The sequence below is a fragment of the Gymnoscopelus braueri genome (assembly GCF_963280865.1).
Source record: "Gymnoscopelus braueri genome assembly, chromosome: 10".
Taxonomy (NCBI): Eukaryota; Metazoa; Chordata; class Actinopteri; order Myctophiformes; family Myctophidae; genus Gymnoscopelus; species Gymnoscopelus braueri.
This window is the reverse complement of record NC_137611.1, coordinates 32,554,605-32,569,823: the sequence shown is the minus strand read 5'-3', so window position 1 is coordinate 32,569,823 and position 15,219 is coordinate 32,554,605. Positions and strand designations below refer to the sequence as shown.

Genomic DNA, 15,219 nt, shown 5'->3' with positions numbered 1-15,219 from the left:
TACATGGGTAACCGGAGTCCCTCGGGGCTCAATACTATGTCTTTTCAGTTATTGTGGGGAAAGCTTAAAATAGCCGATCGACAAGCTCAGAACACTATACCGATGCTGGGGCTAAGTGGTTAAGGTATATCTTCTTTTTTTATACCCTGCCCAGATTAATAGACAGTGTTGTTATATATTATAGCCTACTCCAAATTTAATAATAATTCATTTTGGCACAGAAATGACAGAATAGTACCACTTAGTCTTAGACAGTTGAGGTGAATTCATTGGCTTTGTTTCAAAGCATAGAAACTAGCCTATACTCTGTGTGTGTGTGTGTGTGTGTGTGTGTGTGTGTGTGTGTGTGTGTGTGTGTGTGTGTGTGTGTGTGTGTGTGTGTGTGTGTGTGTGTGTGTGTGTGTGTGAATGAACATGAATGTAAGGCGAAAGTAGTCATTCTTGACTGAGGTATGCTCAACAGCACAGGGTTGGTGGCAGTCAGTGGGTTGACTTGAGTTACATTACATGTCTCTCTCCATAGGATCACAAGAGACCCAGACAGATGCAGAATGCAGAAGCATAAGAGAATCAACACAAAGGTCCCTGCTAATTCAAGAGAAACAGATGCAGGTGTACAATTTGCTGTATTTGATAATAATGCCACAACTGAGATTGCTCTTTTCTTTCTCTTTCTCTCTTACACACTGTATTGTAAACAATGAAACAACATTGCTGTTTTGCCTGCCATTCACAGAAGGGGCGGGGGACTAAATTGGCTGTGTGTGAAGTAACCACCAGGCATCAATTGAAAAGGAAGGCATGCAAGGGAGTCTGTTTGCAGAGCTACCGAAGCCTTATGCTGTAAATGTTGAGGCTAGATAAAACGGTGAAAAACATTGTACATTCTTCTATCCAGCTGTCATTGGACAATCCTTGTTTGTGTTTGGTTTATATAAACACTCTCAGCAGTAACAGTAGCAAGCTGCTGAGTATACATCTCAAAAGCATGAGGCAGCACTGCGGGCATTCCTCTGGGAATACATACTCATCCACTCCATGGCAGGAATTAAACATTTCCTTAAAGTCCTCAGTTTTATTTTCTATCATACATTTTACAGTGATCAGTTGCATCCTAAATTATGGACCTAGCCTGTGATCATACATTTTAAAGGCTTTGACTTTTTACAGGGGCCAGTTCCGAATTGCAGCCACCTGTAAGTGCTCTTTTGCGGTTTTGAAGGAGAGTAAGGATTCACGTGTTTTTATAACTGTTGGTACTTGGTAGGGCATTCCACATTTTTGTCGGATAGCAGTAGAACAAATGGAATCCCTTGTTAGAGCCAAATCTGGGTTGAACATGATTTGTGGAGCTCCATCTGGTGTTGTGATTGTGGACGTCATTGACGTTTTTGAAGTAGTTTGACAGGTACATGGGTGTCTTTGTGGTGTAGTGTATCTTGTAGACCAGGCCTATTGCAAGTTGTTGTACTCTGTTAGTCCTGTAGCAGAGGCCCTCAGATTTTGAGATACCCCCACCCGAGTTAGAACAAAACACAACCATGTTTTTTCTTATCTTTAGGGTCTCCCATTAATGAAATGGATTGTTGTGAAATTTTATTTTGGGGCAAAATTCGTTTTTTTGGCTATTCTTTAGAACTACCCCAAACTCTGAAAAAGGCAAATCCGAATAGGGCAAAGGTGAACAAATATGCTATAACTTGAGAATGCTCACTCTTATCTTCATCAAATTTGCTGAGGTATGAACCAGGTGTCTACCCTACATCACCAAAGAGTCAGAATGCAATTTACATAAAGAAATACTGAAATATAGTCCTTTAAACATACCTTTAGTTTAGGCGGAAATTGTACTTTTGTAGTGAGGACTCCTACTTTCCCTCATTTAGAAAAACAACATAAGTTTGTCAAATAAGCTGTTACTGCATAGCCTAAGATGCTATTAAACAATAACCAGTGGTTGTGTGGAGAGATCTAGTACAGTTTTATTGCAAATGAGACTTCTTTAGACATACCCCTAATCACAGTATTCCATTTGTGTAATGCTTCTCTGTATTGAGGCCTGCAATTCTCAACAAAATCAATTAATCTATGCACCTTTGGTTTGGATGTGTATATAAAAAAGTTCTTACTGAAATCATAAATTCATATTTCCATTAATTAATGACATGGCTTCATGTTGCCCCTGCCACACACAGCAATCATGTGTGAGTTTGATTGAATATGGTGCTGTACTTTGCTCACATACATAATTGCCTCAACATTGCCCAAAATTTTACTGGAACAAGGCTTCAAGATATTCTCAAAACACAACAAAACTAATAGTCACAAATTACAATTTGCAGTAATTCAGAAGGTGGTGGCAGAGAATATTGTCAGTTGATAGATAGTATTGTTTTCAATATTGAAAGGTTTTGGATAGCTCTGTGGATCAAATTTAGCCCAAACTAAATTCATCTTTGACTATACACCCCACCCCAAAAAAAAATCTTGCATTATGAACCAATCTCTCTGCACCCCTCCCCTTACCCACCCAACTTCATAACTCCTCCCCTACATACACGAGAATATATATTTTTTAGCGCAGTGTCATCTTGTAGATACAAGATTTTGAAAAACATTAAATAGATGTTTTAACGCATTAGGAAGGCAATCAGTGTGAGTGTGCAAAGAGGGGTGGGGGTGGTTATGGAGGTTAGTCTAGAGCTGTCAGAACCGAGTATCTACTGGGTGCCTAGACAGAGGGGAGTATGGGGGGTGGGTCTGGTCTAGAGTTTAGTGGGCCTAGGGTTCCCCTCAGGTGGGTAGAGGGGAGTATGGGGGTCACTGGATTGTTCCCTGGGCACTTGGAGCGCAGAAGAGCAAAGTTAGGAGCCAAGGAGACCCTTAGTTTCTCCTCTCCCCCATGCCCGATGTGCAAAATCTCCAACAGAAATTATACGCCATTTCAACGATTTTTTTGCAAACGATACATGAAAGATAAACTTGTATCTTTGCCAGATCTCACTCCAAGTGGCTTAGGGAGCCTGCGCTCTCTTCTTTCTCAGCTCCTCCAAAAGCAAATTAGCATTTGGGATGCAAACGATTTCTAAGTCACGGCACGCTGGAGGACGGAGTGAGGAGGAGGCAGAAATTAAGGTATTGGAATTTAGCTAATGCGTGAGGCTGAGAGGAGTGTCCCTATGTCGCCTGGCTCACTGGATAGTCCCACTGGTCCCAAGTGGACCTCCACGCTGGCTCCTGAGATAGGCTCTCTTGAGTTAGCATAGGTAGTGAGGACAGTCCCCAGTGGTGGTGGTTGTAAGACCTCCACATATTGCAAGACTGTGTCATATACATATGTATGTATGCTGGCCCCAAATGGACCTCCTGGCGGGTTTGGCTGGCTCCTATGCCCGAGATAAGCGCTCGTGAGTGGGCATAGGCGTTCGTGAGGAGGGTCAGCCCCCCCATAGTAGTGGTTGTAAGACCTCCACGTGGTGGTGCATGACTGTGTGTCAGGCAGACAAGGGTGTATGTCGGACTGGCTCACAGGAGAGTCGGTGGTGGCTGACCATTAATATTCCCAGGGGCCCCCACTGACTTATCATTATGGCTCAGAGTGTCCTCTCCCCTCTCCAGAACAGCTCCAGAACAAAAACTTGGTGTTTGCCAAAAGCAATGCTTGTTTGTTGGATAGCAGCAGAGACACAGCCCCTTATGGGTGTGGAGGTCGGTTAGATTGGGATTCTATGGGGAGACTGGAGCCCAGGGCGTCATGGGCTGTCCCCTATACGTACCTTCTTGCTGTTAAAAAAAGATCAAGGTTCAAGCTTATTGCCAGCAGTACTAATCACAAAATAAAGACATGTGAAATTAATTTTGCACTAAAACCTCACACAACTACTAGTCTCAGGAATAAGGAGATGTTTGTGACAAGCACATCTGCACCTTATCCACGCCACACTCCACCACCCCTGCCTAGACACCCAGACACTAGATACATGTTGTGATAGCTCTGTACTGACTTGCACACCCTCTCTAGGCCCATAAGGGGCCATTTCTCTCCACTGTATCCCCACTGAGGAGTCCATCTTCTCCATAGACCAGACAAGTGGCCATCTTTTTTGAGTGTAGCGTTGTGAGCTTGTACATCGGCTATTTTCACAATGTTTGTCTTTTTCTTACCTAATATTTGAGATAATATTGAGTCTTAAGAGTAATTAAATTGTAACTTTAGAAATGTGTAGATACCCTGTATACACTTATACTGTACAGTATGTTGGTTTGTTTACTGATGAGTGAGAGAACAATGTTGCACATCAGGCTAACCATCTGGGGACCCCCCAAAATCATTTGGGGGACCCCCAGTTTGGGAACCAGACACCTTTACAAACAAATTGGTGAAGAAATTTCCCGGTAAGGAATTTCTTCCAAGATTTGTGTAATATTCCCAGTCTATCACATTGGCAGCCATGTTTTTACAAATGTCACAGTACCACCCAGTAATAATTAATTTATTCCTTATTGGTATCAAAAGAAAGCTTCAACAGAATGTGAATTACATGTATAGGTGATGAATTCACCAATCCTGGGCATTATGGCATGTAGAAAAGGTCAAATTACATTGTTAAATATGCTTATATCCAATTGCTTTAATATATAATTGTACTTATAATCACTTGACTATAATTTATATATGCTAATTGGATTCCTAGATCACCAAAACATGGGGTTAGGCACCACAATTACTTGTGTAGGGCAAATAATGAAGGAGTAATGGTCTTTTAAGGAACTGGTGGCGGCCATCTTGGAAATTTGACATTTCTAATGATCAGATTTAGGTAAACTTTTGATATGTTATTAAGTACACCCGATACTACAATAAACCATTGAGAAACCTTTTGTTCTAATAATGTTTGGGTCAAACCATATTTGCACCCGCCTATAATGTTTTATTTCCAGAGAAGGGGTATGTTTAAAGAACTCTAATTTGCAATAAAACTGTACTAGATCTCTCCACACAACCACTGGTTATTGTTTAATAGCATCTTAGGCTATGCAGTAACAGCTTATTTGACATAAATGTATGTTTTTTTTCTAAATGAGGGAAAGTAGAGGAGTCCTCACTACAAAAGTACAATTTCCGCCCAAACTAAAGGTATGTTTAAAGGACTATATTTCAGTATTTCTTTATGTAAATTACATGCAAATTTGATGAAGATAAGAGTGAGCATTCTCAAGTTATAGCATATTTGGTCACCTTTGCCCTATTCGGATTTGCCTTTTTCAGAGATTGGGGTAGTTCTAAAGAATAACCAAAAAAACTAATTTTGCCCCAAAATAAAATTTCACAACAATCCATTTCATTAATGGGAGACCCTAAAGATAAGAAAAAACATGGTTGTGTTTTGTTCTAACTCGGGTGGGGGTATCTGGGGTATCAGGGGTTAAATGAGTTGTAGATGTAAAAGCTGTAGCCTGACCAGTTTACTTTGGGATGCCTGGAGCCTTGTTTTTAAGGCCTTTGTGGTGCTATATGTGGTATATGGTACCATGAGGACGAGGTGCATGCGTAGTCGAAGTGACATTGAATGTGCGCCAAAGAGATCTCTAAATAGCAGTGATGAAGGACTGGGATGGTTCTATAAGCACCATTTTACATCCTATGAAGAATAATAGCTTGGTTGCACAGAGATCATTAAAATGAAAAAAGAATAGAGGAAGGCATCAACCTGGGGCTAAAATGATTCTGTGACCTGGGAGTGACATTGGCACCAGGGGGCAGTGTATGCCCTGCATATACTGACTTACAAAACCTTTTGATTTTCAGACTGTCACAAAGCTGAAAAGTCACACTCACTTTATAGTTTAGGGTCTGGGTTCGATTTTATGAGCTGGTGATTAAATATTGTATGTGTAAAAGGGTCAAAGGTCCTCATCCACACACACACACACACACACACACACACACACACACACGCACGCACGCACGCACGCACGCACACGCACACGCACACGCACACGCACACGCACACGCACACGCACACGCACACACACACACACACACACACACACTCCAAGAAGCTCCAGTGCAAGCCAGATGTTTGTCAGTGTCGTGGTACCCACCTGCTCTGCTGTGCTACGTAACCCTTATGTAATAGGTTTATGTGTAGGGCATCTGAGTCAGTAAATGACATGCATTATTTGTATTTATTTTTATTTTTATTTCTGTTTTTATTATGTGGTGTTGTATATTTGTTATATGGATCTCCCTGGGTTTGAAATAAAGATTGAATTGAATTGATTTATTAGCCATATAGAAAATAAAATAATAATAAATCAATCAATAAAAAAGCAATCCTAGTTATGAATTCCATAATTTGCTGGATTGTCTAACCCCTAAAACACAGATTTCACGGCACAGAATCATAGCCCTTTGCAGCTGGTTATCACCATATACCAATGAGGCCTTTACAGGAAATCTTAAGATAGACTTTCTTTTTCACTAAGTTCCTCTATTTCAGGAAAAGGGGGAACTACAAAGTTGCATGTGGTTTGTTAAAGATGAACTATATCAGACCAAAGACTCACAGCTTCACCCAGATCACAAGAGCTTTGTTTGGTAAGTCTTCATGCTTAAAATGTACCCATTCTTCTTGGTTAAATTGTTATTAACCTCTTAAGTCCTGGCATCCCTATTTTGGGCATGTCATTATACTGTAGATGAAAATGTTCAAAATAGTTGTTTTCGAAATGAGCAGATCTACAAGCTTACAACACATTGTATTGCAATGCATTGTGAGCTTGTAGATCTGCTATTTGAAATAGATAAAGTATAAAATTGGGCTTAAGTGGTTAAAGCAAACAACAGCATAAAGAGTGTGTTGAATTATTGACCTGTATTTTCTTAAATGATCAAACATGGGTCCTTTTTTTAAACTGTTCAGGGCCTATATACTCTGTTAAATAATATGTATTCTCAGTTTTCTTTGCCAACAAATTCATAGCAAGATGTCAATGATGATCTAGTAGTGCTCTTTTACAAATGGGAACTAATACAGTAAGAGTTATCTTCCTTAACCACTTAAGCCCTATTATATGCGAAAACAGCTGATCTGCTACAGTACAAGCTTGTAGATCATCTATTTTCAGAAGACAACGTTAGACTTTTCCTTTCCAATTTTGGGATGCCAGGGTAAAATTGGTTAATCTTTGTTCTTTCTAACAAATGTAAATTTGCCTGAGCACTCTACTGGTTATGAAAAATATTTAATATATATAAAAAATAGAAGTCCGCACACTGTGATTTTGCAAAAGCTCCCAGTCAAGGCTTTATTATAGAGAAACGTTTTGCAAAGTCACAGTGTGCGGACTTCTATTTTTTTATCTTGCTTTAACTCCACTGCTGGTCCTGCACCTGCCATCCAGCGGATGTGCTAGTTTTATTTTTTCTCTGTGAAAGATATTTACCACCATAGTTTCAACTAATTATTGCAATTTAAATAAAATGTCTTCTGCTGTTATTTTGACAGTGAACACATCATGAGCCTCAACTCAACAACTTGTTCCCTTGTCAACGGTACAGAAGTGTGCTCAGTTGAACCCTCCAGCTCTTCTACTATAGCTCTGGCTGTGGGACTGAGCCTGTTCTTTCTGTTGCTTGTGATCGTAGCTGCCCTGGCTGTGTACACACAGCGCACTAGATGTGGGAATATGTCTGGGAGCAGAAGCCACAAGAAAGAAGACAATGATGAGGATAATTCCCAACGTTACACTATGACCAGAGAACAGTCCAGTGGACAGGCTCCTATCTATGAAAACTTTAAGGTTCAAACTTCTGACCAAGGAAGGACAGCAATACACATGAACATGTGAGTTAACCTTGAGTGTATGTTACCATAGTCCAATCAAAGACCAAAAAGTATTAAATTAATGGAAAATTAAAAAAATCCCACTGAAATTTCCATAGGAAAAGCTAACATGTTGTCTGCTTGTCAAAGCAAGTGTTAAGAAAAAGACCACAGCGGATGTAGATTAGGAAATATTGTGCTTATGATTTCCCCATTTTGCACAACACACTGCTGTATTTCCACATTTGACCCATACATATATATAAAAAAACGATGAATCCACTCTGTCAACGAATGACTAAGTTTTGGACTTTTCTCCAAGCCAGAGATGAATGTTGACAACAAGAGGAAGAATAACTGTGCTTGTCAACCATTATTTGTCTTGTTGGCGTAACCGTGTTCAGGGACCTTCATGTGCCATAGCTGTACTGGGACACACATTCTGACATGCATCCTATCAAACTGCACTTACCACCCTGACCCCTGTCTCTCACCTACAGGTCACCCAGTGACCCCGAGGAGGATTTGTACCTGCAGTGTGATTCACCAGATGATGCAATATACAGCAATGACCTGGCCTGCAGGCTTTCCATGCTGCCGCCGGTCGGCCAGGAGGAAGAGGACCTTTATATTGTTCCAGATGCAGTATAAGCAGGAGAACAACAATGGGAAGTCTCTACCAATAAATCAGAGTCTCCAAATTACCTTCACTGTATACCTAGAGTCGTTGTTTTATTGTAACAAAAGAAAGGTGGAGGCAGAAGACTCCACTTTTTACTACGGCTGAGTTATGAGCGGAAAACAGCGTACAATTGTCTGTAGATGTATATAATCTGTACAATTTTTTAATTTAAATTCCATAGAATCTCAGATGAGAAAGGCTAAAAAAAAGTTGACATACAGTACTTTGTTAATATACTTTTGAAAACCACCCCTTTTAAATTATCACTCTGTTAATGATTACATTATAAAAGTTTAACAGCAACAACAACGACAACAGCAATTTGATAATTTTCTCTGTTAGCTTAAAGCTTAAATCCGTTTATGCCTGTTCATCATAGTGAAATTGATGAGTTTATACTTTAAAGCTTCTGCTTTTGTACAGGAATAGCACAGGAATGCATTTGAACACTCGTTCTGACCGCAGGTCATCCAGCGGGATGACGTAAAGTCATGTGTTTTACCGGATTCTAGAGAATCTGATGACCATGTGTGCTCCCGGAGTGGGAAAAATGGACATGGGGTGTCATAACTCACAAAGCCTGTACTGAAACTGATCAAGTGTATATGTATAGGCAATGTTCATTGAAATTATGTTTAAAGTGCTGTTCAAGATCAACACAAATCATTGTATTATGGTTGATTTCATTTTCAGTGTTGGCCCCCTGCCCCCATATAGAGGCTTATTGTTTACTACCTGCTGATAATATTGATAGACCCTGGACTGGTAAATATACATACTACATACTAAGAGAGACAAAAATAGAATAAGCTTTAATTTCTAGTTCACCAAGTTTTCAAGGGAAAGGTACAAGGTTAGAGCCACCGTGTTCAGATAATACTTGCCAAAAGATAAGGGCCAAGTAGCAGTTTGCTGAACACAGTGAAATCCTAGTAAGAGGAACAAAATCCAAGAAACAAGGTGGTCTTTTTTTTCTTCTTTTTTTTTACTTTCCACTTTTCATTTCTAAAGCTTGGTGACCTCTTCTTTCTTCCTTTTTTTCTTTCTTAATTCTTAGTTTCTTTCTTTCGTGCTATACTGTCATTAGTGGCTTGACTCCTTCAATACACATTTCCAGGGAGGCTATTTGAATAGCAGTGCTCAAAACCAGGAGACTGCTGTCTAACTCCTAGCAGAGGGCAGGCTGCCATAGATTACACTTGGAGGAGCCTGACAAATGTTTTTTTATACGTGTATACTTTGGGTGGCACTGCCACTCAAGGCCTTTCAGAATATAAGATTGAGAACGTTTACATCAGTCCGTGGTTGTGTAATTATGGAGGATGTCATCCTTGTAACAAAGGAATGAAGGGGTAGCAACCGGACAAAAACAAATGAATGAACAGTTACTGGCGTGCAGAGAAGAGGTAATATGGTAAACATTTGTGTCTGCAGTTAGCGATTAATTACCCTTTGACTTAGTTACCTTTTTATTTCATCAGTTAGGGTCACTTGAAAATGCCACACCTTTAAATTCATCAACTTTGTTAATGGAAAAACAAACTATATGCTTATATGCATGACCTTTATACATACTTTAACTGAGAATCAGCTGTTGGCCTGGGCTGCTGGCGTAGCGGTCCAGGCACCTCGGCTCAATGTAGCCTGACAGAGAATCAGCTGTTAGGTGTGGTGCCAGTCTAACATTAAAACATACAAATCCTTAAACAAGACTATTTAAAAAATATTATAAATACGGTTCGCCACCTTTTAGAAACATTATTTTCTTCTCCTTAGATCATAAACATACACAGTACAAATCCTCTGTGTGTAAAAATGGACATAAGGGAGTCTAAAGGGTCCAATGCCTGGGTCCCAAATGGACACTTTACACCTTCAGGGTAAAATTAACAATGAGGATTTTACTGTCTAGATATAAGGTTGTTTCTAAGATCCAACTCACTGAAAACAATATAGAATAGTTTTTTTTTCTTCTCATTTTGCTCTTTTTAATGATGCTGCTAATCATTTGTTGTATTCTTTGCCTTGTTCCAGATAAAACTAAGATATGGTGATTACACTTATCATATTATATCTCATATTATTTACCTATAACTTATCTCAGTGGCATTCAAAAGTAATTACCACAGACATAGTCTTTGATAATCTGCAATGAAAATACATTTACAGTATCTTCACAGATAGGTAATCTGAAGTTCTGGGTTCTAGCTTCTGAGTTTACACAGAACACATCTGTCTTGGATGTGTTTTACCAATTACACTTTTCAGTGTATAATTCTGTTAGCTTTGCTCCCTAGGTCAATGACTCAAGGCCGTGCTGGGAACAGCTGCGAGGTCAAGGCTAGGAGACATACTGTTCACTGCCGGGAGGGATATGCTATCATATCTTTTACGCTGTAGGTTCCTGGAAAACTCTGACCGAGGAAAACGTTGAAGTTGAAGTGCTTGTAAATGTTCCTAGCAGTCCAAGAGGTGCACACTGCACGCACATCCATTAGGCTATTATGACGGGTGCTGAATCACATAGGTATAACACTGTAGAGAAAGGAGAAGGTCTGCACACCGTCTTAATGCTCCGAAAATATGTATTTATTTATGTTTTTTACCGCTTAAATAAATACATTTATTTTGGGAGCATTAAGATGGTCTGCAGACCGTCTCCTCTTCTACACTTGGAAATGTTCTTCCAATCATTATTAGTGTTGTTTTTTCAGTATAAAGGATGAAACATAAGATTTGATCAAACCAAATATGTTTATTTCAACATGTACATATTTCTATACATTCGAGTGCAAACATTTTGCATCAATAATGCATTGCATTTTTATTCATCTGATCATATTTAAGGAAATGTATTAGACAGTAAACTAAATTACAATTTAAAAAAGGGTCTCAACAAAGTCTCACAAAATAATGTTTCAAGATCCATTATGAAGGGAATAATACATAAGTATATCAAATATTGTACTGTAACATAAAACCACAATACAACACACATATCGACATAAAAAAAAAGATAACTTACAATAAATATTTTTTCAAAGACAAGGTTGTGTAGTATACCTATTCTTTCAACTAACAAAAAAACAGCATCAGACATACAGTAGTGCTTCTTTTACAGTAACCTTTTGTGTATTTAAAATGCATTTTGTGGTGAACACCAATTCAGTTTAGTTAAGACTATGATGATCTGGCATGTTTAGGCCATGACTATGAACTCAACTAACAATATGCTTGACATACCTACTGCCGACCATTTTCCAAATAATGCCAATGGTTTGTTTGATTTTCAAGGAAGCCATTGGATTATGTTCATTTCAGTATGGTATGAAAATCTATTTAAACTATTGAAACTTAAGATATAGGTAATCCAACACACGACATAACTGTGTGGTTATAAGTTATGTTTTAACCCATTTTAAAGTGCAGGTTGATCTGAAAGGTCTAGCCAAAAATATTGCCTGGAGAAAAGATTCAATTGCGATGAAAATAAATATCAAAAGTTCCTGACCTCTTAAACATGCAATGATCTTTTGCTAACATTGATTTGATTATTCAAGTAAGTTTAGTAACATATTTGAATGATAGGAGAAAATGTAAACAAACCTAAAATCTAAAATGTAATGACGGGAAAATGGTGAATGTTTATGTATGTACACTAGATGACCGAAGCTGTGAATAGGCAATGACATACACTGTATTCAAGTAGTTCAACATTTCTGTTCTAATGTTAATTTGCTCATGCCTGTACTTGCCTCAAAGTGGTTCAGGCACAATGACATTTGCTGACAATCAAGTCGGCAAAGGGAGTCAGCTTCAACCTTCCCCTACTGTCATAATGCATGAGCACCATGGGCTCGTAGGCCGCAGGCACACAACAGGGCTGATGGATCTCTGTACTGGTCATCTGGTGCAGCCGAGATTTTACCTGTGTATGCATGCTAGCCGGTTTATAGTTGTGGGGGCAGGAACCATCGCAGAAATGCATGGTGTAGGTGGTCGGGGCCACCACCCAGTCTGACCAGCCAATGTCTCTGAATGACACGGTAATGGTCTTTCGGCAGCAGCGTCCTTGCTCATCACAGTTATCTTCTCTGTTAGAACGCGGCTGTCTCCTCCTCCCGGCTGGTTTTGGTTCTGTGAGATCCAACTCCAGATCAAGCCTCGGATTTGCCTTTGAGCCATCTCTTTGATCCCAAGGCAGCCCAACATCCACCACCAGCGACTGAACATCATCCCCCCGTCTCCACGTCTCTATCTCAGATTTGACATCCACTGTCAGAGTTTCGGTGGTTGACACATTTGCATAGAAAAGAGGAGTTTTCAGTGGCTTTGCCCCAGAGATTCTCACTTGGATCTTTTGCCTTATTTCAGCCTGATCAGGCACAGATTCATCTAAAATCTGCCTATAAACCTTTAGCTCTGCCCGCACTAGTGTCAGTTCTGTCTGGATGTTAGGGTTCTTTTGGAAAACAGCTCTGTACCATTGGATGTGTTGATGTGATTCTGTGTGTTCCCCCCTGCTGCCAAGATCTTTCACAGGGTCTACTGGAGAAAGAGAAAAACATAATACTGTGAACATTGATGTGGTCATTTCTGTGCCCTCACTTGCTATCTCTGTTTAAAAATGCACTTTGTCGAACAACTTCATGGCATGACATTTTAATTATAAAAAACTGGGGGGCTCCGATAGCTGAGTGATTAAGGCGCGTATCACATAGGCTCGGATGATGCCTGACAGTTTGATTCCTGGGCTGGGCAGACCATTTGTTTCATGTCACTCCCTTACTCTCTTCATATGACTAACTATATAAATTTAAAAAATAAGTAGAAAACCCCACAAATATTGTGATATAGCATGAAAATAACATCATTATCATGCTTTAACATCATAAAGCTTTGATACAATGTTTAGCTGCTCCTACGAAAGGCTGCCGAGTATGACCTCGAAAAGCTCCTTTTGTTTTCTTTGTTTGTTTTAGGGGCAACGGAATCTATTTCTAACGTTCACAAACGTTTAATCTATTCACAATTATGTTCCATACAGTCAGTTGATTCCTATCTTTTGTAAGTGCTGGAACAGACAGGATGGTATTTTTAGCAGAAACCAGTACTGTGCCTATTGTCTGCATCTGCATGGGAGGACTCACACAGCAAGTTTTCTTTTTTTTTCTTTTTACTAATTAAGGGTGAAATTTGCATGGTGCCAGTCCAAAAATAGATTTCTACTTCAGATCGCTCAGTGAAATACTCAGAGAAATACTAAAGTCAGATGTTTAGGGTTGTGTGATGAGGACCAAATCGGCAACTATTTTTCAATATGAAGTAAATAGTTGATTCACCTGTAGCTGGGTAGAGCACAGTGGACATTCTGTGTGGAGAATACTGGTATTCTGTCATCGACTGGGTTGAATTTCCTCTGAGCTCCCTCAGTTTTTCCCTGTAGAGCCAAAACATCCTCTTCAGTTCCGGGTCAGAGGCCTTTTCAGTTGGCCTGGGTTCTCTGTCCATGCCCAATGAGCTCAGAATCCCTGTCTTTACTGCCTCAAGAAGGAGGACTCTCTGGTTCTGCTCCTTGCCTGCATCAGGCGCTCCATCATCAGCCATGTGAGGCCGGCCCTCCCCTGAGCTGGATAATGCGAGAAGAAGGTGCACGCATGTGAGAAAAGAGTAGAGAGTAAGTGATCCCAGCATGATGAGTCAGCCAGGTAGGTTCGGTCTTTGACTGGTGGAGCTCACTAGAAGTGAGTAGTGTGTGGATATGAATGAAACTCTTGACATGCTTTCATTTATAGAGCATCTGTGTTGCCACACCCCTGGTTCGTCAGGTGAGCAGCACTCCTTTGGCTTAAAAACCATTTGTCATTAGAATTTATGCAACGAACATTGTTACATGTTCACAATATGTAATGCTTAATAAGCATCTCATATAAAACTGAATGTTAAACTGAATATTGCACAGCTCATATGAGAATTGAATGTGCACAATAAAAAATACATTCTTCCCATTTTGAAGGCAAATGTTTTTTTTTATATAAATAATAAAAGTCAATGACACAAAAACAGCGGCTCACTGATGTCTTGGGGTGAAGTTGAACCAATAACATGAATACACCTTTGTTATACATGAACATTTAATCAAACAAATGACCATATACTACAAAATCCTGTGTCAATTAATCTCTGAGAGTGTAAAAATGGTCATACATGTACCATATTATGTGTTATGATGATGGCCAGAAATATAAAGTACTGTACCTGTCTTTAGATAATTAAATAACTAAAGTATGCAGTATGCTGGTCACGTAAACCAATTTGATCAATTTAGAAACAGCATGTCTTTATTATATTGAATCCTTCAAGCACTAGCAGCAAGCTGCTCGCAACACAAGGGTGGGGGTCGGGGATGAGGTTAAGTACCTTACTCAAGAGCTCCTCAATGTAATTGATGAGTCAGGTGACAGAATTTCTAATTCACTTCTGCTATTAATGTAACCACATCCTCACATAACTAATAGATGGTGATGTAACATTGTAGAGTCCATCACTAGGACTCTACTGTGTTACATCATTATGACAGAAATGTACTTTCTGTCAAAAATCTGTTGTCAACATATCCTATTTTAGTGACTGGAATAATACAATGTAGAACCAAATTATTTCACTTTTAGTAATGTTTGTTGTTATTTTTGCTGTTTCTACCTAACA

The 15,219-nt window shown here is 39.5% G+C and overlaps 2 protein-coding genes across 2 annotated transcripts; one reads left to right on the top strand and one right to left on the bottom strand.

Moving 5' to 3' along the window:
• Positions 1 to 22: 22 nt before the first annotated feature.
• On the top strand, positions 23 to 9,168 carry LOC308092925 (uncharacterized protein). Its single transcript, XM_080439072.1, has 4 exons — positions 23 to 124; positions 6,504 to 6,601; positions 7,512 to 7,850; positions 8,330 to 9,168. Exons 2-4 carry the CDS (start codon positions 6,528 to 6,530, stop codon positions 8,478 to 8,480), a joined length of 564 nt encoding a protein of 187 aa, XP_080295198.1. The 5' UTR covers positions 23 to 124; positions 6,504 to 6,527; the 3' UTR covers positions 8,481 to 9,168.
• Positions 9,169 to 11,965: 2,797 nt separating this feature from the next.
• Positions 11,966 to 14,156, bottom strand: gdf15 (Growth differentiation factor-15). The gene is made up of 2 exons (XM_080439070.1): positions 13,854 to 14,156; positions 11,966 to 13,059 (listed from the first exon to the last, which is right to left on the bottom strand). The coding sequence occupies exons 1-2, from the start codon at positions 14,116 to 14,118 to the stop codon at positions 12,278 to 12,280; spliced, it is 1,047 nt and encodes a 348-aa protein (XP_080295196.1). The 5' UTR covers positions 14,119 to 14,156; the 3' UTR covers positions 11,966 to 12,277.
• Between the last annotated feature and the right edge of the window lie 1,063 nt (positions 14,157 to 15,219).

Excerpts from the sequence above, each read along its gene's own strand:
- LOC308092925 (XM_080439072.1), top strand. The coding sequence starts at position 6,528 with ATGTGGTTTGTTAAAGATGAACTATATCAGACCAAAGACTCACAGCTT. Across the intron at positions 6,602-7,511 it reads GATCACAAGAGCTTTGTTTG|TGAACACATCATGAGCCTCA; the intron begins GTAAGTCTTCAT and ends TTATTTTGACAG. Across the intron at positions 7,851-8,329 it reads ACAGCAATACACATGAACAT|GTCACCCAGTGACCCCGAGG; the intron begins GTGAGTTAACCT and ends TCTCACCTACAG.
- gdf15 (XM_080439070.1), bottom strand. The coding sequence starts at position 14,118 with ATGGCTGATGATGGAGCGCCTGATGCAGGCAAGGAGCAGAACCAGAGA. Across the intron at positions 13,060-13,853 it reads TGTGCTCTACCCAGCTACAG|TAGACCCTGTGAAAGATCTT; the intron begins GTGAATCAACTA and ends CTCTTTCTCCAG.